General features: G+C 44.6%; 1 protein-coding gene across 1 annotated transcript; it reads right to left on the minus strand.

Annotated features, from left to right (window-relative positions):
• Nucleotides 1-393: 393 nt before the first annotated feature.
• LOC116366902 (cyclin-D-binding Myb-like transcription factor 1) lies at nucleotides 394-16,912 on the minus strand. The gene is made up of 7 exons (XM_031818766.1): nucleotides 16,836-16,912; nucleotides 16,216-16,367; nucleotides 15,596-15,766; nucleotides 15,367-15,440; nucleotides 15,095-15,253; nucleotides 920-1,216; nucleotides 394-842 (listed from the first exon to the last, which is right to left on the minus strand). The coding sequence occupies exons 1-6, from the start codon at nucleotides 16,910-16,912 to the stop codon at nucleotides 974-976; spliced, it is 876 nt and encodes a 291-aa protein (XP_031674626.1). The 3' UTR covers nucleotides 394-842; nucleotides 920-973.
• Nucleotides 16,913-22,745: the final 5,833 nt, after the last annotated feature.

Genomic DNA, 22,745 nt, shown 5'->3' on the forward strand with positions numbered 1-22,745 from the left:
TGTGGACAAGATCAGGACAAAGGACCAGGTATAACCGGGGATAAAGTGTCGGACGATCGTCAGGCAGTACTAAAACACACCAGAGTAGCAACTGTGGGAGTTTTTATTACACATAAATAACTAAATGCAGATATAATTCACAGTGTCAGATGAATGAGAATCTGTCCTGTTCTTTGTGGGGTCAGTAGGCAGACGGTTCCAACAGAAACACTGGGACCTACAAACTGTAGGATGCTGTTCTGAGGCGGAGCAACCAGAGAATCTACAATGACACTGAGTGGACAAAACATTAACAACAATATTCATGACAGACTGACCAGGTGATAGGATCCCTTATTAAATCCACTTCAGAGTAGATGAAGGAGAGGAGACAGGTTAAATCCCCTTCAGGGTAGATGAAGGAGAGGAGACAGGTTAAATAAGGATTTTATAGCCTTCTGACATGGGGTTGCAACTCAATATTAGGAAGTTCTTTGTCCACTCAGTGTATATCTGTGGCTCTGGCTGCAGTCTTTATAATGGACAGTTTGGAAAAGCCGTTCTGCAACACACTCTCTCTCACACACACGGTCAGGCCGGCCCCCACAGGAGCCCACAATGACATCATAGTCTCACCTCTGACCAAAATAACTTCTTCTTGGTTGGGGTTTGAAGGCGGTGTACATACCAGTATTACTGCCATACCCAAGAAAACATTTAAAGGGGAGGGGCTTAATGGCCAACTCAGCCAATCAGAAATAATGTCCAAAATTATGACATGTCCACTCTGCTGTTTGATGGGCTCCATCAGTGATGATGTCATCCAGCTCAGTCAGAGCCATGCTGGTTCTCCAGGATCAGATCTGAAGGAGAGAAGAAGAAGAGGATGAGAGAGTGAGTGAGTGAGTGAGTGAGTGAATGAGTGAGTGAGTGAGTGTACCTGTCAGTGTGCTGCTGACATTTGTAGGAGAAACGATAAGCACCGCCCCCTTCGCTATCCCAGAATCCACCGCCTGCTCCTGAGAGGGAGAGTCCAGGACCTTGGCAGTAAAGCTGTCTGTCTTGGCTCCAGAGTCTCGGTGGCTCCGCCTTGTGAGGAACCAATCAGGAAGTTCTGCTCTGGCTCCTCCCCCTGCATCTCCACAACCAGCTGTGATTGGCAAAGAGGCTCTGTAGAGCTGTGGTCAGAGGTGACCGTCTGAATGATGACGCTGTCATTGGAACAAAGACCCTCCGTCTGACAACAAAAAAACATGCTGCACTTAAAGTCAGATAATAATTAGTTTCTATGAACATTAATTATTATTTCCAAGGACTAGTTCACCAGGGGTATATTACTAACTAACGACTAGTTCACCAGGGGTATATTACTAACTAAGGACTAGTTCACCCAGGGGTATATTACTAACTAAGGACTAGTTCACCAGGGGTATATTACTAACTAACGACTAGTTCACCAGGGGTATATTACCAACTAAGGACTAGTTCACCAGGGGTATATTATTAACTAAGGACTAGTTCACCAGGGGTATATTACTAACTAAGGACTAGTTCACCAGGGGTATATTATTAACTAAGGACCTAGTTCACCAGGGGTATATTACTAACTAAGGACTAGTTCACCAGGGGTATATTATTAACTAAGGACTAGTTCACCAGGGGTATATTACTAAAGACTAGTTCACCAGGGGTATATTACTTAACTAGGACTAGTTCACCAGGGGTATATTACTAACTAAGGACTAGTTCACCAGGGGTATATTACTAACTAAGGACTAGTTCACCAGGGGTATATTACTAACTAAGGACTAGTTCACCAGGGGTATATTACTAACTAAGGACTAGTTCAACCAGGGGTATATTACTAACTAAGGACTAGTTCACCAGGGGTATATTACTAACTAAGCGACTAGTTCACCAGGGTATATTACTAACTAAGGACTAGTTCACCAGGGGTATATTACTAACTAAGGACTAGTTCCCAGGGGTATATTACTAACTTAAGGACTAGTTCACCAGGGGTTATATTACTAACTAAGGACTAGTTCACCAGGGGTATATTACTAACTAAGACGTAGATTCACCCAGGGGTATATTACTAACTAAGGACTGTTCCACCAGGGGTATATTACTAACTAAGGACTAGTTCCACAGGGGTATATTACTAACTAAGGACTAGTTCACCAGGGGTATATTACTAACTAAGGACTAGTTCACCAGGGGTATATTACTAACTAAGGACTAGTTCACCAGGGGTATATTACTAACTAAGGACTAGTTCACCAGGGGTATATTACTAACTAAGACTAGTTCACCAGGGGTATATACTAACTAAGGACTAGTTCACCATGGGGTATATTACTAACTAAGGACTAGTTCACCAGGGGATATTACTAACTAAGGACTAGTTCACCAGGGGTATATTACTAACTAACGACTAGTTCACCAGGGGTATATTACTAACTAAGGACTAGTTCACCAGGGGTATATTACTAAGGACTAGTTCACCAGGGTATATTACTAACTAACGACTAGTTCACCAGGGGTATATTACTAACTAACGACTAGTTCACCAGGGGTATATTACTAACTAACGACTAGTTCACCAGGGGCATATTACTAACTAAGGACTAGTTCACCAGGGGTATATTACTAACTAAGGACTAGTTCACCAGGGGTATATTACTAACTAATGACTAGTTCACCAGGGGTATATTACTAACTAACGACTAGTTCACCAGGGGTATATTACTAACTAACGACTAGTTCACCAGGGGTATATTACTAACTAAGGACTAGTTCACCAGGGGTATAATACTAACTAAGGACTAGTTCACCAGGGGTGTATTACTAACTAAGGACTAGTTCACCAGGGGTATATTACTAACTAAGGACTAGTTCACCAGGGGTATATTACTAACTAAGGACTAGTTCACCAGGGGTATATTACTAACTAAGGACTAGTTCACCAGGGGTATATTACTAACTAAGGACTAGTTCACCAGGGGTATATTACTAACTAAGGACTAGTTCACCAGGGGTATATTACTAACTAAGGACTAGTTCACCAGGGGTATATTACTAACTAACGACTAGTTCACCAGGGGTATATTACTAACTAACGACTAGTTCACCAGGGGTATATTACTAACTAAGGACTAGTTCACCAGGGGTATATTACTAAGGACTAGTTCACCAGGGTATATTACTAACTAACGACTAGTTCACCAGGGGTATATTACTAACTAACGACTAGTTCACCAGGGGTATATTACTAACTAACGACTAGTTCACCAGGGGTATATTACTAACTAAGGACTAGTTCACCAGGGGTATATTACTAACTAAGGACTAGTTCACCAGGGGTATATTACTAACTAAGGACTAGTTCACCAGGGGTATATTACTAACTAAGGACTAGTTCACCAGGGGTATATTACTAACTAACGACTAGTTCACCAGGGGTATATTACTAACTAAGGACTAGTTCACAAGGGGTATATTACTAAGGACTAGTTCACCCGGGTATATTACTAACTAACGACTAGTTCACCAGGGGTATATTACTAACTAACGACTAGTTCACCAGGGGTATATTACTAACTAAGGACTAGTTCACCAGGGGTATATTACTAACTAAGGACTAGTTCACCAGGGGTATATTACTAACTAAGGACTAGTTCACCAGGGGTATATTACTAACTAAGGACTAGTTCACCAGGGGTATATTACTAACTAAGGACTAGTTCACCAGGGGTATATTACTAACTAACGACTAGTTCACCAGGGGTATATTACTAACTAAGGACTAGTTCACCAGGGGTATATTACTAACTAAGGACTAGTTCACCAGGGGTATATTACTAACTAAGGACTAGTTCACCAGGGGTATATTACTAACTAACGACTAGTTCACCAGGGGTATTGTACTAACTAAGGACTAGTTCACCAGGGGTATATTACTAACTAAGGACTAGTTCACCAGGGGTATATTACTAACTAAGGACTAGTTCACCAGGGGTATATTACTAACTAAGGACTAGTTCACCAGGGGTATATTACTAACTAAGGACTAGTTCACCAGGGGTATATTACTAACTAAGGACTAGTTCACCAGGGGTATATTACTAACTAAGGACTAGTTCACCAGGGGTATATTACTAACTAAGGACTAGTTCACCAGGGGTATATTACTAACTAAGGACTAGTTCACCAGGGGTATATTACTAACTAAGGACTAGTTCACCAGGGGTATATTACTAACTAAGGACTAGTTCACCAGGGGTATATTACTAACTAAGGACTAGTTCACCAGGGGTATATTACTAACTAAGGACTAGTTCACCAGGGGTATATTACTAACTAAGGACTAGTTCACCAGGGGTATATTACTAACTAAGGACTAGTTCACCAGGGGTATATTACTAACTAAGGACTAGTTCACCAGGGGTATATTACTAACTAAGGACTAGTTCACCAGGGGTATATTACTAACTAACGACTAGTTCACCAAGGGTATATTACTAACTAAGGACTAGTTCACCAGGGGTATATTACTAACTAAGGACTAGTTCACCAGGGGTATATTACTAACTAAGGACTAGTTCACCAGGGTATATTACTAACTAAGGACTAGTTCACCAGGGGTATATTACTAACTAAGGACTAGTTCACCAGGGGTATATTACTAACTAAGGACTAGTTCACCAGGGTATATTACTAACTAAGGACTAGTTCACCAGGGGTATATTACTAACTAAGGACTAGTTCACCAGGGGTATATTACTAACTAAGGACTAGTTCACCAGGGTATATTACTAACTAAGGACTAGTTCACCAGGGGTATATTACTAACTAAGGACTAGTTCACCAGGGGTATATTACTAACTAAGGACTAGTTCACCAGGGGTATATTACTAACTAAGGACTAGTTCACCAGGGGTATATTACTAACTAAGGACTAGTTCACCAGGGGTATATTACTAACTAAGGACTAGTTCACCAGGGGTATATTACTAACTAAGGACTAGTTCACCAGGGGTATATTACTAACTAAGGACTAGTTCACCAGGGGTATATTACTAACTAAGGACTAGTTCACCAGGGGTATATTACTAACTAAGGACTAGTTCACCAGGGGTATATTACTAACTAAGGACTAGTTCACCAGGGGTATATTACTAACTAAGGACTAGTTCACCAGGGGTATATTACTAAGGACTAGTTCACCAGGGGTATATTACTAACTAATGACTAGTTCACCAGGGGTATATTACTAACTAACGACTAGTTCACCAGTGGTATATTACTAAGGACTAGTTCACCAGGGGTATATTACTAAGGACTAGTTCACCAGGGGTATATTACTAACTAAGGACTAGTTCACCAGGGGTATATTACTAAGGACTAGTTCACCAGGGGTATATTACTAACTAAGGACTAGTTCACCAGGGGTATATTACTAACTAAGGACTAGTTCACCAGGGGTATATTACTAACTAAGGACTAGTTCACCAGGGGTATATTACTAACTAAGGACTAGTTCACCAGGGGTATATTACTAACTAAGGACTAGTTCACCAGGGGTATATTACTAACTAAGGACTAGTTCACCAGGGGTATATTACTAACTAAGGACTAGTTCACCAGGGGTATATTACTAACTAAGGACTAGTTCACCAGGGGTATATTACTAACTAAGGACTAGTTCACCAGGGGTATATTACTAACTAAGGACTAGTTCACCAGGGGTATATTACTAACTAAGGACTAGTTCACCAGGGGTATATTACTAACTAAGGACTAGTTCACCAGGGGTATATTACTAACTAAGGACTAGTTCACCAGGGGTATATTACTAAGGACTAGTTCACCAGGGGTATATTACTAACTAAGGACTAGTTCACCAGGGGTATATTACTAACTAAGGACTAGTTCACCAGGGGTATATTACTAACTAAGGACTAGTTCACCAGGGGTATATTACTAACTAAGGACTAGTTCACCAGGGGTATATTACTAACTAAGGACTAGTTCACCAGGGGTATATTACTAACTAAGGACTAGTTCACCAGGGGTATATTACTAACTAAGGACTAGTTCACCAGGGGTATATTACTAAGGACTAGTTCACCAGGGGTATATTACTAACTAAGGACTAGTTCACCAGGGGTATATTACTAACTAAGGACTAGTTCACCAGGGGTATATTACTAACTAAGGACTAGTTCACCAGGGGTATATTACTAACTAAGGACTAGTTCACCAGGGGTATATTACTAACTAAGGACTAGTTCACCAGGGGTATATTACTAACTAAGGACTAGTTCACCAGGGGTATATTACTAACTAAGGACTAGTTCACCAGGGGTATATTACTAACTAAGGACTAGTTCACCAGGGGTATATTACTAACTAAGGACTAGTTCACCAGGGGTATATTACTAACTAAGGACTAGTTCACCAGGGGTATATTACTAACTAAGGACTAGTTCACCAGGGGTATATTACTAACTAAGGACTAGTTCACCAGGGGTATATTACTAACTAAGGACTAGTTCACCAGGGGTATATTACTAACTAAGGACTAGTTCACCAGGGGTATATTACTAACTAAGGACTAGTTCACCAGGGGTATATTACTAACTAAGGACTAGTTCACCAGGGGTATATTACTAACTAAGGACTAGTTCACCAGGGGTATATTACTAACTAAGGACTAGTTCACCAGGGGTATATTACTAACTAAGGACTAGTTCACCAGGGGTATATTACTAACTAAGGACTAGTTCACCAGGGGTATATTACTAACTAAGGACTAGTTCACCAGGGGTATATTACTAACTAAGGACTAGTTCACCAGGGGTATATTACTAACTAAGGACTAGTTCACCAGGGGTATATTACTAACTAAGGACTAGTTCACCAGGGGTATATTACTAACTAAGGACTAGTTCACCAGGGGTATATTACTAACTAAGGACTAGTTCACCAGGGGTATATTACTAACTAAGGACTAGTTCACCAGGGGTATATTACTAACTAAGGACTAGTTCACCAGGGGTATATTACTAACTAAGGACTAGTTCACCAGGGGTATATTACTAACTAAGGACTAGTTCACCAGGGGTATATTACTAACTAAGGACTAGTTCACCAGGGGTATATTACTAACTAAGGACTAGTTCACCAGGGGTATATTACTAACTAAGGACTAGTTCACCAGGGGTATATTACTAACTAAGGACTAGTTCACCAGGGGTATATTACTAACTAAGGACTAGTTCACCAGGGGTATATTACTAACTAAGGACTAGTTCACCAGGGGTATATTACTAACTAAGGACTAGTTCACCAGGGGTATATTACTAACTAAGGACTAGTTCACCAGGGGTATATTACTAACTAAGGACTAGTTCACCAGGGGTATATTACTAACTAAGGACTAGTTCACCAGGGGTATATTACTAACTAAGGACTAGTTCACCAGGGGTATATTACTAACTAAGGACTAGTTCACCAGGGGTATATTACTAACTAAGGACTAGTTCACCAGGGGTATATTACTAACTAAGGACTAGTTCACCAGGGGTATATTACTAACTAAGGACTAGTTCACCAGGGGTATATTACTAACTAAGGACTAGTTCACCAGGGGTATATTACTAACTAAGGACTAGTTCACCAGGGGTATATTACTAACTAAGGACTAGTTCACCAGGGGTATATTACTAACTAAGGACTAGTTCACCAGGGGTATATTACTAACTAAGGACTAGTTCACCAGGGGTATATTACTAACTAAGGACTAGTTCACCAGGGGTATATTACTAACTAAGGACTAGTTCACCAGGGGTATATTACTAACTAAGGACTAGTTCACCAGGGGTATATTACTAACTAAGGACTAGTTCACCAGGGGTATATTACTAACTAAGGACTAGTTCACCAGGGGTATATTACTAACTAAGGACTAGTTCACCAGGGGTATATTACTAACTAAGGACTAGTTCACCAGGGGTATATTACTAACTAAGGACTAGTTCACCAGGGGTATATTACTAACTAAGGACTAGTTCACCAGGGGTATATTACTAACTAAGGACTAGTTCACCAGGGGTATATTACTAACTAAGGACTAGTTCACCAGGGGTATATTACTAACTAAGGACTAGTTCACCAGGGGTATATTACTAACTAAGGACTAGTTCACCAGGGGTATATTACTAAGGACTAGTTCACCAGGGGTATATTACTAACTAAGGACTAGTTCACCAGGGGTATATTACTAACTAAGGACTAGTTCACCAGGGGTATATTACTAACTAAGGACTAGTTCACCAGGGGTATATTACTAACTAAGGACTAGTTCACCAGGGGTATATTACTAACTAAGGACTAGTTCACCAGGGGTATATTACTAACTAAGGACTAGTTCACCAGGGGTATATTACTAACTAAGGACTAGTTCACCAGGGGTATATTACTAACTAAGGACTAGTTCACCAGGGGTATATTACTAACTAAGGACTAGTTCACCAGGGGTATATTACTAACTAAGGACTAGTTCACCAGGGGTATATTACTAACTAAGGACTAGTTCACCAGGGGTATATTACTAACTAAGGACTAGTTCACCAGGGGTATATTACTAACTAAGGACTAGTTCACCAGGGGTATATTACTAACTAAGGACTAGTTCACCAGGGGTATATTACTAACTAAGGACTAGTTCACCAGGGGTATATTACTAACTAAGGACTAGTTCACCAGGGGTATATTACTAACTAAGGACTAGTTCACCAGGGGTATATTACTAACTAAGGACTAGTTCACCAGGGGTATATTACTAACTAAGGACTAGTTCACCAGGGGTATATTACTAACTAAGGACTAGTTCACCAGGGGTATATTACTAACTAAGGACTAGTTCACCAGGGGTATATTACTAACTAAGGACTAGTTCACCAGGGGTATATTACTAACTAAGGACTAGTTCACCAGGGGTATATTACTAACTAAGGACTAGTTCACCAGGGGTATATTACTAACTAAGGACTAGTTCACCAGGGGTATATTACTAACTAAGGACTAGTTCACCAGGGGTATATTACTAACTAAGGACTAGTTCACCAGGGGTATATTACTAACTAAGGACTAGTTCACCAGGGGTATATTACTAACTAAGGACTAGTTCACCAGGGGTATATTACTAACTAAGGACTAGTTCACCAGGGGTATATTACTAACTAAGGACTAGTTCACCAGGGGTATATTACTAACTAAGGACTAGTTCACCAGGGGTATATTACTAAGGACTAGTTCACCAGGGGTATATTACTAACTAAGGACTAGTTCACCAGGGGTATATTACTAACTAAGGACTAGTTCACCAGGGGTATATTACTAAGGACTAGTTCACCAGGGGTATATTACTAACTAAGGACTAGTTCACCAGGGGTATATTACTAACTAAGGACTAGTTCACCAGGGGTATATTACTAAGGACTAGTTCACCAGGGGTATATTACTAACTAAGGACTAGTTCACCAGGGGTATATTACTAAGGACTAGTTCACCAGGGGTATATTACTAACTAAGGACTAGTTCACCAGGGGTATATTACTAACTAAGGACTAGTTCACCAGGGGTATATTACTAAGGACTAGTTCACCAGGGGTATATTACTAACTAAGGACTAGTTCACCAGGGGTATATTACTAAGGACTAGTTCACCAGGGGTATATTACTAACTAAGGACTAGTTCACCAGGGGTATATTACTAAGGACTAGTTCACCAGGGGTATATTACTAAGGACTAGTTCACCAGGGGTATATTACTAACTAAGGACTAGTTCACCAGGGGTATATTACTAACTAAGGACTAGTTCACCAGGGGTATATTACTAACTAAGGACTAGTTCACCAGGGGTATATTACTAAGGACTAGTTCACCAGGGGTATATTACTAACTAAGGACTAGTTCACCAGGGGTATATTACTAACTAAGGACTAGTTCACCAGGGGTATATTACTAACTAAGGACTAGTTCACCAGGGGTATATTACTAAGGACTAGTTCACCAGGGGTATATTACTAACTAAGGACTAGTTCACCAGGGGTATATTACTAACTAAGGACTAGTTCACCAGGGGTATATTACTAACTAAGGACTAGTTCACCAGGGGTATATTACTAACTAAGGACTAGTTCACCAGGGGTATATTACTAACTAAGGACTAGTTCACCAGGGGTATATTACTAACTAAGGACTAGTTCACCAGGGGTATATTACTAACTAAGGACTAGTTCACCAGGGGTATATTACTAAGGACTAGTTCACCAGGGGTATATTACTAACTAAGGACTAGTTCACCAGGGGTATATTACTAAGGACTAGTTCACCAGGGGTATATTACTAACTAAGGACTAGTTCACCAGGGGTATATTACTAACTAAGGACTAGTTCACCAGGGGTATATTACTAACTAAGGACTAGTTCACCAGGGGTATATTACTAACTAAGGACTAGTTCACCAGGGGTATATTACTAAGGACTAGTTCACCAGGGGTATATTACTAACTAAGGACTAGTTCACCAGGGGTATATTACTAACTAAGGACTAGTTCACCAGGGGTATATTACTAACTAAGGACTAGTTCACCAGGGGTATATTACTAACTAAGGACTAGTTCACCAGGGGTATATTACTAACTAAGGACTAGTTCACCAGGGGTATATTACTAAGGACTAGTTCACCAGGGGTATATTACTAACTAAGGACTAGTTCACCAGGGGTATATTACTAACTAAGGACTAGTTCACCAGGGGTATATTACTAACTAAGGACTAGTTCACCAGGGGTATATTACTAAGGACTAGTTCACCAGGGGTATATTACTAACTAAGGACTAGTTCACCAGGGGTATATTACTAACTAAGGACTAGTTCACCAGGGGTATATTACTAACTAAGGACTAGTTCACCAGGGGTATATTACTAACTAAGGACTAGTTCACCAGGGGTATATTACTAAGGACTAGTTCACCAGGGGTATATTACTAACTAAGGACTAGTTCACCAGGGGTATATTACTAAGGACTAGTTCACCAGGGGTATATTACTAACTAAGGACTAGTTCACCAGGGGTATATTACTAACTAAGGACTAGTTCACCAGGGGTATATTACTAACTAAGGACTAGTTCACCAGGGGTATATTACTAACTAAGGACTAGTTCACCAGGGGTATATTACTAACTAAGGACTAGTTCACCAGGGGTATATTACTAACTAAGGACTAGTTCACCAGGGGTATATTACTAAGGACTAGTTCACCAGGGGTATATTACTAACTAAGGACTAGTTCACCAGGGGTATATTACTAACTAAGGACTAGTTCACCAGGGGTATATTACTAACTAAGGACTAGTTCACCAGGGGTATATTACTAACTAAGGACTAGTTCACCAGGGGTATATTACTAACTAAGGACTAGTTCACCAGGGGTATATTACTAACTAAGGACTAGTTCACCAGGGGTATATTACTAACTAAGGACTAGTTCACCAGGGGTATATTACTAAGGACTAGTTCACCAGGGGTATATTACTAACTAAGGACTAGTTCACCAGGGGTATATTACTAACTAAGGACTAGTTCACCAGGGGTATATTACTAACTAAGGACTAGTTCACCAGGGGTATATTACTAACTAAGGACTAGTTCACCAGGGGTATATTACTAACTAAGGACTAGTTCACCAGGGGTATATTACTAACTAAGGACTAGTTCACCAGGGGTATATTACTAACTAAGGACTAGTTCACCAGGGGTATATTACTAACTAAGGACTAGTTCACCAGGGGTATATTACTAACTAAGGACTAGTTCACCAGGGGTATATTACTAACTAAGGACTAGTTCACCAGGGGTATATTACTAACTAAGGACTAGTTCACCAGGGGTATATTACTAACTAAGGACTAGTTCACCAGGGGTATATTACTAACTAAGGACTAGTTCACCAGGGGTATATTACTAAGGACTAGTTCACCAGGGGTATATTACTAAGGACTAGTTCACCAGGGGTATATTACTAACTAAGGACTAGTTCACCAGGGGTATATTACTAACTAAGGACTAGTTCACCAGGGGTATATTACTAACTAAGGACTAGTTCACCAGGGGTATATTACTAACTAAGGACTAGTTCACCAGGGGTATATTACTAACTAAGGACTAGTTCACCAGGGGTATATTACTAAGGACTAGTTCACCAGGGGTATATTACTAACTAAGGACTAGTTCACCAGGGGTATATTACTAAGGACTAGTTCACCAGGGGTATATTACTAACTAAGGACTAGTTCACCAGGGGTATATTACTAAGGACTAGTTCACCAGGGGTATATTACTAAGGACTAGTTCACCAGGGGTATATTACTAACTAAGGACTAGTTCACCAGGGGTATATTACTAACTAAGGACTAGTTCACCAGGGGTATATTACTAACTAAGGACTAGTTCACCAGGGGTATATTACTAAGGACTAGTTCACCAGGGGTATATTACTAACTAAGGACTAGTTCACCAGGGGTATATTACTAACTAAGGACTAGTTCACCAGGGGTATATTACTAACTAAGGACTAGTTCACCAGGGGTATATTACTAAGGACTAGTTCACCAGGGGTATATTACTAACTAAGGACTAGTTCACCAGGGGTATATTACTAACTAAGGACTAGTTCACCAGGGGTATATTACTAACTAAGGACTAGTTCACCAGGGGTATATTACTAACTAAGGACTAGTTCACCAGGGGTATATTACTAACTAAGGACTAGTTCACCAGGGGTATATTACTAACTAAGGACTAGTTCACCAGGGGTATATTACTAACTAAGGACTAGTTCACCAGGGGTATATTACTAAGGACTAGTTCACCAGGGGTATATTACTAACTAAGGACTAGTTCACCAGGGGTATATTACTAAGGACTAGTTCACCAGGGGTATATTACTAACTAAGGACTAGTTCACCAGGGGTATATTACTAACTAAGGACTAGTTCACCAGGGGTATATTACTAACTAAGGACTAGTTCACCAGGGGTATATTACTAACTAAGGACTAGTTCACCAGGGGTATATTACTAAGGACTAGTTCACCAGGGGTATATTACTAACTAAGGACTAGTTCACCAGGGGTATATTACTAACTAAGGACTAGTTCACCAGGGGTATATTACTAACTAAGGACTAGTTCACCAGGGGTATATTACTAACTAAGGACTAGTTCACCAGGGGTATATTACTAACTAAGGACTAGTTCACCAGGGGTATATTACTAAGGACTAGTTCACCAGGGGTATATTACTAACTAAGGACTAGTTCACCAGGGGTATATTACTAACTAAGGACTAGTTCACCAGGGGTATATTACTAACTAAGGACTAGTTCACCAGGGGTATATTACTAAGGACTAGTTCACCAGGGGTATATTACTAACTAAGGACTAGTTCACCAGGGGTATATTACTAACTAAGGACTAGTTCACCAGGGGTATATTACTAACTAAGGACTAGTTCACCAGGGGTATATTACTAACTAAGGACTAGTTCACCAGGGGTATATTACTAAGGACTAGTTCACCAGGGGTATATTACTAACTAAGGACTAGTTCACCAGGGGTATATTACTAAGGACTAGTTCACCAGGGGTATATTACTAACTAAGGACTAGTTCACCAGGGGTATATTACTAACTAAGGACTAGTTCACCAGGGGTATATTACTAACTAAGGACTAGTTCACCAGGGGTATATTACTAACTAAGGACTAGTTCACCAGGGGTATATTACTAACTAAGGACTAGTTCACCAGGGGTATATTACTAACTAAGGACTAGTTCACCAGGGGTATATTACTAAGGACTAGTTCACCAGGGGTATATTACTAACTAAGGACTAGTTCACCAGGGGTATATTACTAACTAAGGACTAGTTCACCAGGGGTATATTACTAACTAAGGACTAGTTCACCAGGGGTATATTACTAACTAAGGACTAGTTCACCAGGGGTATATTACTAACTAAGGACTAGTTCACCAGGGGTATATTACTAACTAAGGACTAGTTCACCAGGGGTATATTACTAACTAAGGACTAGTTCACCAGGGGTATATTACTAAGGACTAGTTCACCAGGGGTATATTACTAACTAAGGACTAGTTCACCAGGGGTATATTACTAACTAAGGACTAGTTCACCAGGGGTATATTACTAACTAAGGACTAGTTCACCAGGGGTATATTACTAACTAAGGACTAGTTCACCAGGGGTATATTACTAACTAAGGACTAGTTCACCAGGGGTATATTACTAACTAAGGACTAGTTCACCAGGGGTATATTACTAACTAAGGACTAGTTCACCAGGGGTATATTACTAACTAAGGACTAGTTCACCAGGGGTATATTACTAACTAAGGACTAGTTCACCAGGGGTATATTACTAACTAAGGACTAGTTCACCAGGGGTATATTACTAACTAAGGACTAGTTCACCAGGGGTATATTACTAACTAAGGACTAGTTCACCAGGGGTATATTACTAACTAAGGACTAGTTCACCAGGGGTATATTACTAACTAAGGACTAGTTCACCAGGGGTATATTACTAACTAAGGACTAGTTCACCAGGGGTATATTACTAACTAAGGACTAGTTCACCAGGGGTATATTACTAACTAAGGACTAGTTCACCAGGGGTATATTACTAACTAAGGACTAGTTCACCAGGGGTATATTACTATCATAATATTACTGAGAGACTAAATGTTATTTATAATAATCGGTCACAAGTGTTTCTCTAAAAGCTGTCTGGGTTTAAATATCTTCTATTGTACAGAAAGCTGATTCGATTATTATTACTAGATTACTTAGATTACTTATCGCTCAAACAGGGGAATTAACTAAATGTCTGACAACCAAAACCAAAACTAAACCGGTGGGGTTTAAGGAGGGGTTCTGAAAGAGGGGTTCTGAAAGACACTCATGGGGATGTCCACTGAAAGTTGACCCATTCTGTAAATGTGGCTCCATCCCTAACACTCACCGAGAGGCTGTGTAGGATGATGTGTTCTGGGGACGAGGGGGAGGAGCTAGCCGTCAGTGTGACGGTGGGATTGCTGGAAAGGCTGAGCGGCAGGCTCTGATTGGCTGCTGTCTGAAGGAAGTATGTCCCTGGAGTCCCTGTAGGGTGCAGGTGGAAAGACTGCACACACACACACACAGTGATTGTTGTGATAGCATAGTGAGATTAAAAGAGGATTACATCAACATTGTGTCTACATCTAAAAGGTAATATTTTGGTCTAATCCAACTCACAGGTAGGATCTGTAAGGTCTGCAGAGCAGCAGTGTTGAGGGTGATGGTCTCTGTGTCACTGGCACCAGCACTGTCTGAGGTTGATAGAGACACCAGTCAGTACACACACACACACACACACACACACACACACACACACACACACACACACACACACACACCAGCACTGTCTGAGGCTGATAGAGACACCAGTCACTACACACACTTACTTCCCCTCCCCTGTACTGACCCAGGTGTGTGATCTGCAGGGGGATCTGCAGTGCTGTGACGGGCCGGGGGGGGGAGCTACAGCACTCCTCCAATCGCGTGACTCGGATCTGCAGGGAAGGGCTACCTGGCCCAGTGCCCACCCCTAACGGCACCTGAGTCTCCATCAACTCCTGAAGACCCTTCAGTAACACTACACACAAACACACAGTATTATCTGCAGTAGTAACACTATCACTAGTTTGTTAACATGTATGATTTAAACATGTTGCTGATACTGGATATGAGAGGTCAGAGGTGAGGATAGGTAAGCGTCAGGGTGAGGAGAGGTCGGGTCAGAGGTGAGGAGAGGTAAGGGTCAGAGGTGAGGATAGGTCGGGTCAGAGGTGAGGAGAGGTCGGGTCAGAGGTGAGGAGAGGTAAGGGTCAGAGGTGAGGAGAGGTAAGGGTCAGCTGTCAGAGGTGAGGAATGATGAGAGGTAAGGGTCAGGGGTCAGAGGAGAGGTCAGAGTAAGGGGTTAGAGGTGAGGAGTGATGAGAGATAAGGGTCAGAGGTGAGGAAAGGTAAGGGTCGCTTCAGAGGTGAGAAAAGATGAGGTAAGGGTCTGAGGTAAGGGTCAGAGGTGAGGCCCAGGGGTGTTACCGTGGAAGGGCAGTTCCTTGTGATTGGCTACTTGTCTCTTGATGCTCCACCACTTAGATCTGAGCCACTGAGGAGAGCGAACACTGCTCCACCCCCCCGCTAGCTCCTCCCACTTTAACTCATTCTCATCATCCACATCCAACTCCACTATCCTGCACACACACACACACACACACACACACGGAGAGAGAGTAAGCCAGAAGAAGTAGACACCAGATAAAGGTACTTTCATCAATAAAGCTGGTTTGAATTCTGCTTTCTAATAAATGTAATTACCCACCTAGACCCCCACCACCTAGACCCCCACCACCCAGATACACCCCACCACCCAAATACCCACCACCCAGAACCCCACCACCCAGACCCCCACCACCCAACCCCACCACCCAGAACCCCACCACCCAGAACCCCACCACCCAGAACCCCACCACCCAGAACCCCACCACCCAGATACACCCCACCACCCAGATACACCCCACCACCCAGATACACCCCACCACCCAGATACACCCCACCACCCAGATACACCCCACCACCCAGATACACCCCACCACCCAGATACCCAACCCCACCACCCAGAACCCAACCACCCAAATACCACCACCCAGACCACTCCCTACCTGTGTACTAAGCTGAGATCTGGTCTTTGGTCCACTCCGTCCCTCCACTCTGTTTCCAGTTGAGGTAGTTGAGCCATTTAGAGCGACACTGTTTTCTTCCGACCGCGTTCCCACCAGATCAGCTACAAGCCGCCCACGACACCCCGCCCGTCACCGCACGGCCCCGGACACACACCCGCCAGGGAATAGACACTGTCGAATAGACGCCTCTCTCTCCTCACTCCACTTCCCCTACACACACAGACAACTGTAAGTCCCGCTTCCTAAAAGCATAAACCCTCCAGGAGAAAGTGTCTGACCTGCTTCCTAAAGCATAAACCCTCCAGGAGAAAGTGTCTGACCTGCTTCCTAAAGCATAAACCCTCCAGGAGAAATTGTCTGACTGCTTCCTAAAGCATAAACCCTCCAGGAGAAGTGTCTGACCTGCTTTCCTAAAGCATAAACCCTCCAGGAGAAAGTGTCTGACCTGCTTCCTAAAGCATAAACCCTCCAGGATAAAGTATCTGACCTGCTTCCTAAAGCATAAACCCTCCAGGATAAAGTGTCTGACCTGCTTCCTAAGCATAAACCCTCCAGGATAAAGTGTCTGACCTGCTTCCTAAAGCATACACCCTCCGGGATAAAGGGTCTGACCTGCTTCCTAAAGCATACACCCTCCAGGATAAAGTATCTGACCTGCTTTCCTAAAGCATAAACCCTCCAGGATAAAGTGTCTGACCTGCTTCCTAAAGCATAAACCCTCCAGGATAAAGTATCTGACCTGCTTCCTAAAGCATACACCCTCCAGGATAAAGTATCTGACCTGCTTCCTAAAGCATAACCCTCCAGGATAAAGTATCTGACCTGCTTCCTAAAGCATAAACCCTCCAGGATAAAGTGTCTGACTGCTTCCTAAAGCATACACCCTCCAGGATAAAGCGTCTGACCTGCTTCCTAAAGCATAAACCCTCCCAGGATAAAGCATCTGACCTGCTTCCTAAAGCATAAACCCTCCAGGATAAAGGGTCTGAACCTGCTTCCTAAAGCATAAACCCTCCAGGATAAAGTGTCTGACCTGCTTCCTAAAGCATACACCCTCCGGGATAAAGTATCTGACCTGCTTCCTAAAGCATACACCCTCCGGGATAAAGTGTCTGACCTGGCTTCCTAAAAGCATACACCCTCCAGGATAAAGTATCTGACCTGCTTCCTAAAGCATAAACCCTCCAGGATAAAGTATCTGACCTGCTTCCTAAAAGCATAAAACCCTCCAGGATAAAGTGTCTGACCTGCTTCCTAAAGCATAAACCCGCCAGGATAAAGTGTCTGACCTGCCTCCTAAAAGCATACACCCTCCGGGATAAAGTATCTGACCTGCTTCCTAAAGCATACACCCTCAGGATAAGTGTCTGACCTGCTTCCTAAAGCATACACCCTCCAGGATAAAGTATCTGACCTGCTTCCTAAAGCATAAACCCCTCCAGGATTAAAGTATCTGACCTGCTTCCTAAAGCATAAGCCCTCCAGGATAAAGGGTCTGACCTGCTTCCTAAAGCATAAACCCTCCAGGATAAGTGTCTGACCTGCTTCCTAAAGCATACACCCTCCGGGATAAAGTATCTGACCTGCTTCCTAAAGCATAAACCCTCCAGGATAAAGTATCTGACCTGCTTCCTAAAGCATACACCCTCCAGGATAAAGGTCTGAACCTGCTTCCTAAAGCATAAACCCTCCAGGATAAAGTGTCTGACCTGCTTCTAAAGCATAAACCCTCCAGGATAAAGTGTCTGACCTGCTTCCTAAAGCATACACCCTCCAGGATAAAGTATCTGACCTGCTTCCTAAAGCATAAACCCTCCAGGATAAAGTGTCTGACCTGCTTCCTAAAGCATAAACCCTTCAGGATAAAGTGTCTGACCTGCCTCCTAAAGCATACACCCTCCGGGATAAAGTATCTGACCTGCTTCCTAAAGCATAAACCCTCCAGGATAAAAGTATCTGACCTGCTTCCTAAAGCATAAACCCTCCAGGATAAAGGGTCTGACCTGCTTCCTAAAGCATAAACCCTCCAGGATAAAGTGTCTGACCTGCTTCCTAAAGCATAAACCCTCCAGGATAAAGTGTCTGACCTGCTTCCTAAAGCATACACCCTCCAGGATCAAGTATCTGACCTGCTTCCTAAAGCATTAAACCCTCCAGGATAAAGTATCTGACCAGCTCCTAAAGCATAAACCCTCCAGGATAAAGTATCTGACTGCTTCCTAAAGCATAAACCCTCCAGGATAAAGTATCTGACCTGCTTCCTAAAGCATACACCCTCCAGGATAAAGTATCTGACCTGTGTTGCAGGTGTCCTTCATTAGTCGGCAGCGGTCTTTAACAGACGAGGCGCTGCGGCCCAGAGCGGCTCCTATGGTGGCCCAGTGCATTACCATGCTTCTGTCTCAGCCTAAACACATCACATCCTCAGACTGCAGCACATATGGACTGGAGACACATTTAGAGGAGGAAGTGATGTTATACTCACTCTTTCAGCTTGTTGATCTCCTCAGGAGAGTACCTTTACAACTAACAACAGCAACAACAACAACAACAACATCAGCTCACACACACCAACCACCAAAACTCTGTGTGTCTGGGGGAGGGGGGTATGATCATGTGTGTGTGTGTGGAGGGAGGGGATGCTATGACGGTGTGTGTGTGGAGGGAGGGGTTGCTATGATGTGTGTGTGTGTAGAGGGAGGGGTTGCTATGACGGTGTGTGTGTGGAGGGAGGGGTTGCTATGACGGTGTGTGTGTGGGGGGGAGGGGTTGCTATGATGTGTGGTGTGTGTGTGTGTGTGTGGGGGTAGGGGTTGCTATGATGTGTGTGTGGGGGAGGGGTTGCTATGATGTGTGTGTGTGGAGGGAGGGGTTGCTATGACGGTGTGTGTGTGGGGGGGAGGGGTTGCTATGATGTGTGGTGTGTGTGTGGAGGGAGGGGTTGCTATGATGTGTGTGTGTGTGTAGAGGGAGGGGTTGCTATGACGGTGTGTGTGTGGGGGAGGGGTTGCTATGATGTGTGTGTGTGTGTGTGTGTGGAGGGAGGGGTTGCTATGACAGTGTGTGTGTGGGGGGAGGGGTTGCTATGACGGTGTGTGTGGGGGGAGGGGTTGCTATGACGGTGTGTGTGGGGAGGGGTTGCTATGACGGTGTGCGTGGGGGGATGGGTTGCTATGACGGTGTGTGTGGGGGGAGGGGTTGCTATGACGGTGTGTGCGGTGTGTGTGTGGGGGAGGGGTTGCTATGATGTGTGTGTGTGTGTGTGGGGGGAGGGGTTGCTATGATGTGTGTGTGTGGAGGGAGGGGTTGCTATGACGGTGTGTGTGTGGGGGGGAGGGGTTGCTATGATGTGTGTGTGTGTGTGTGTGTGGAGGGAGGGGTTGCTATGATGTGTGTGTGTGTGTAGAGGGAGGGGTTGCTATGACGGTGTGTGTGTGGGGGAGGGGTTGCTATGATGTGTGTGTGGGGGAGGGGTTGCTATGATGTGTGTGTGTGGAGGGAGGGGTTGCTATGACGGTGTGTGTGTGGGGGGAGGGGTTGCTATGATGTGTGTGTGTGTGTGTGTGTGTGTGTGTGTGTGTGTGTGTGTGGAGGGAGGGGTTGCTATGATGTGTGTGTGTGTGTGTAGAGGGAGGGGTTGCTATGACGGTGTGTGTGTGGGGGGAGGGTTTGCTATGATGTGTGTGTGTGTGTGTGTGTGGAGGGAGGGGTTGCTATGACAGTGTGTGTGTGGGGGGAGGGGTTGCTATGACGGTGTGTGTGGGGGGGGGGGTTGCTATGACGGTGTGTGTGGGGAGGGGTTGCTATGACGGTGTGCGTGGGGGGAGGGGTTGCTATGACGGTGTGCGTGGGGGGAGGGGTTGCTATGACGGTGTGCGTGGGGGGAGGGGTTGCTATGACGGTGTGTGTGGGGGAGGGGTTGCTATGACGGTGTGTGTGGGGGGAGGGGTTGCTATGACGGTGTGTGCGGTGTGTGTGTGGGGGGAGGGGTTGCTATGATGTGTGTGTGTGTGTGTGTGGGGGGAGGGGTTGCTATGATGTGTGTGTGTGTGTAGAGGGAGGGGTTGCTATGACGGTGTGTGTGTGTGGAGGGAGGGGTTGCTATGATGTGTGTGTGTGTGTAGAGGGAGGGGTTGCTATGACGGTGTGTGTGTGGGGGGAGGGGTTGCTATGATGTGTGTGTGTGTGTGGAGGGAGGGTTGCTATGACAGTGTGTGTGTGGGGGGAGGGGTTGCTATGATGGTGTGTGTGGGGGGAGGGGTTGCTATGATGATGTGTGTGGGGGGATGGGTTGCTATGACGGTGTGTGTGGGGGATGGGTTGCTATGACGGTGTGTGTGGGGTGAGGGGTTGCTTTGACGGTGTGTGGGTGGGGGGAGGAGGTATGATGATGTGTGTGGGGGGAGGGGTTGATATGATGGTGTGTGTGGGGGGATGGGTTGCTATGACGGTGTGTGTGGGGTGAGGGGTTGCTTTGACGGTGTGTGGGTGGGGGGAGGAGGTATGATGATGTGTGTGGGGGGAGGGGTTGATATGATGGTGTGTGTGGGGGGAGGGGTTGATATGATGGTGTGTGTGGGGGGAGGGGTTGCTATGATGGTGTGTGTGGAGGAGGGTTTGGTATGACGGTGTGTGTGGGGGGGAGGGGTTGCTATGACGGTGTGTGTGGGGGGGAGGGGTTGCTATGACGGTGTGTGTGTGGGGGGGGGGGGTTGCTATGACGGTGTGTGTGGGGGAGGGGTTGCTATGACGGTGTGTGTGGGGGGAGGGGTTGCTATGACGGTGTGTGTGGGAGGGGTTGATATGATGGTGTGTGGGGGGAGGGGTTGATATGATGGTGTGTGGGGGGGAGGGGTTGATATGATGGTGTGTGGGGGGGAGGGTTGCTATGACGGTGTGTGTGTGGGGAGGGGTTGCTATGACAGTGTGTGTGGGGGGAGGGGTTGCTATGATGATGTGTGTGGGGGATGGGTTGCTATGACGGTGTGTGTGGGGTGAGGGGTTGCTTTGACGGTGTGTGTGGTGGGGGGAGGAGGTATGATGATGTGTGTGGGGGAGGGGTTGATATGATGGTGTGTGTGGGGGGAGGGGTTGCTATGATGGTGTGTGTGGAGGGAGGGGTTGATATGATGGTGTGTGTGGGGGAGGGTTTGCTATGATGGTGTGTGTGGGGGGGAGGGGTTGCTATGACGGTGTGTGTGGGGGGAGGGGTTGCTATGATGGTGCGTGTGGGGGGAGGGGTTGCTATGACGGTGTGTGTGGGGGAGGGGTTGATATGATCTCAGGGGGAGGGGTTGCTATGATGGTGTGTGGGTGGGGGGAGGAGGTATGACGGTGTGTGTGGGGGGAGGGTTGCTCTGACGGTGTGTGTGGGGGGAGGGGTTGCTCTGACGGTGTGTGTGGGGGAGGGGTTGCTATGATGGTGTGTGTGGGGGGAGGGGGTTGCTATGACGGTTGTGTGGGGGGAGGGGTTGCTTTGATGGTGTGTGTGGGGGAGGGGTTGCTATGATGGTGTGTGGGTGGGGGGAGAAGGTATGATGATGTGTGTGGGGAGGGGTTGATATGATATTGTGTGTGGGGGGAGGGGATGCTATGATGGTGTGTGTGGGGGGTATGATGATGTGGGGGGGGGGGTGAATGATGATGTGGGGGGGTATGATGATTTGTGGGGGGGGGTGTGGGTGAATGACCGATGTGGGGGGGTATGATGATGTGGGGGGTGGGGGGGCTAATGATGATGTATGGGGGGGTATGATGATGTGTGGGGGGTGATTGAATGTGTGGGGGGGTAATGATGATTGTGGGGTGGGTCTATGATGATGTGGGGTGGGGGCTATGATGATGTGGGGTGGTATGATGATGTGTGGGGGGGCTAATAATGATGTATAG

This window comes from Oncorhynchus kisutch, unplaced genomic scaffold (genome assembly GCF_002021735.2).
Source record: "Oncorhynchus kisutch isolate 150728-3 unplaced genomic scaffold, Okis_V2 scaffold1614, whole genome shotgun sequence".
Taxonomy (NCBI): Eukaryota; Metazoa; Chordata; class Actinopteri; order Salmoniformes; family Salmonidae; genus Oncorhynchus; species Oncorhynchus kisutch.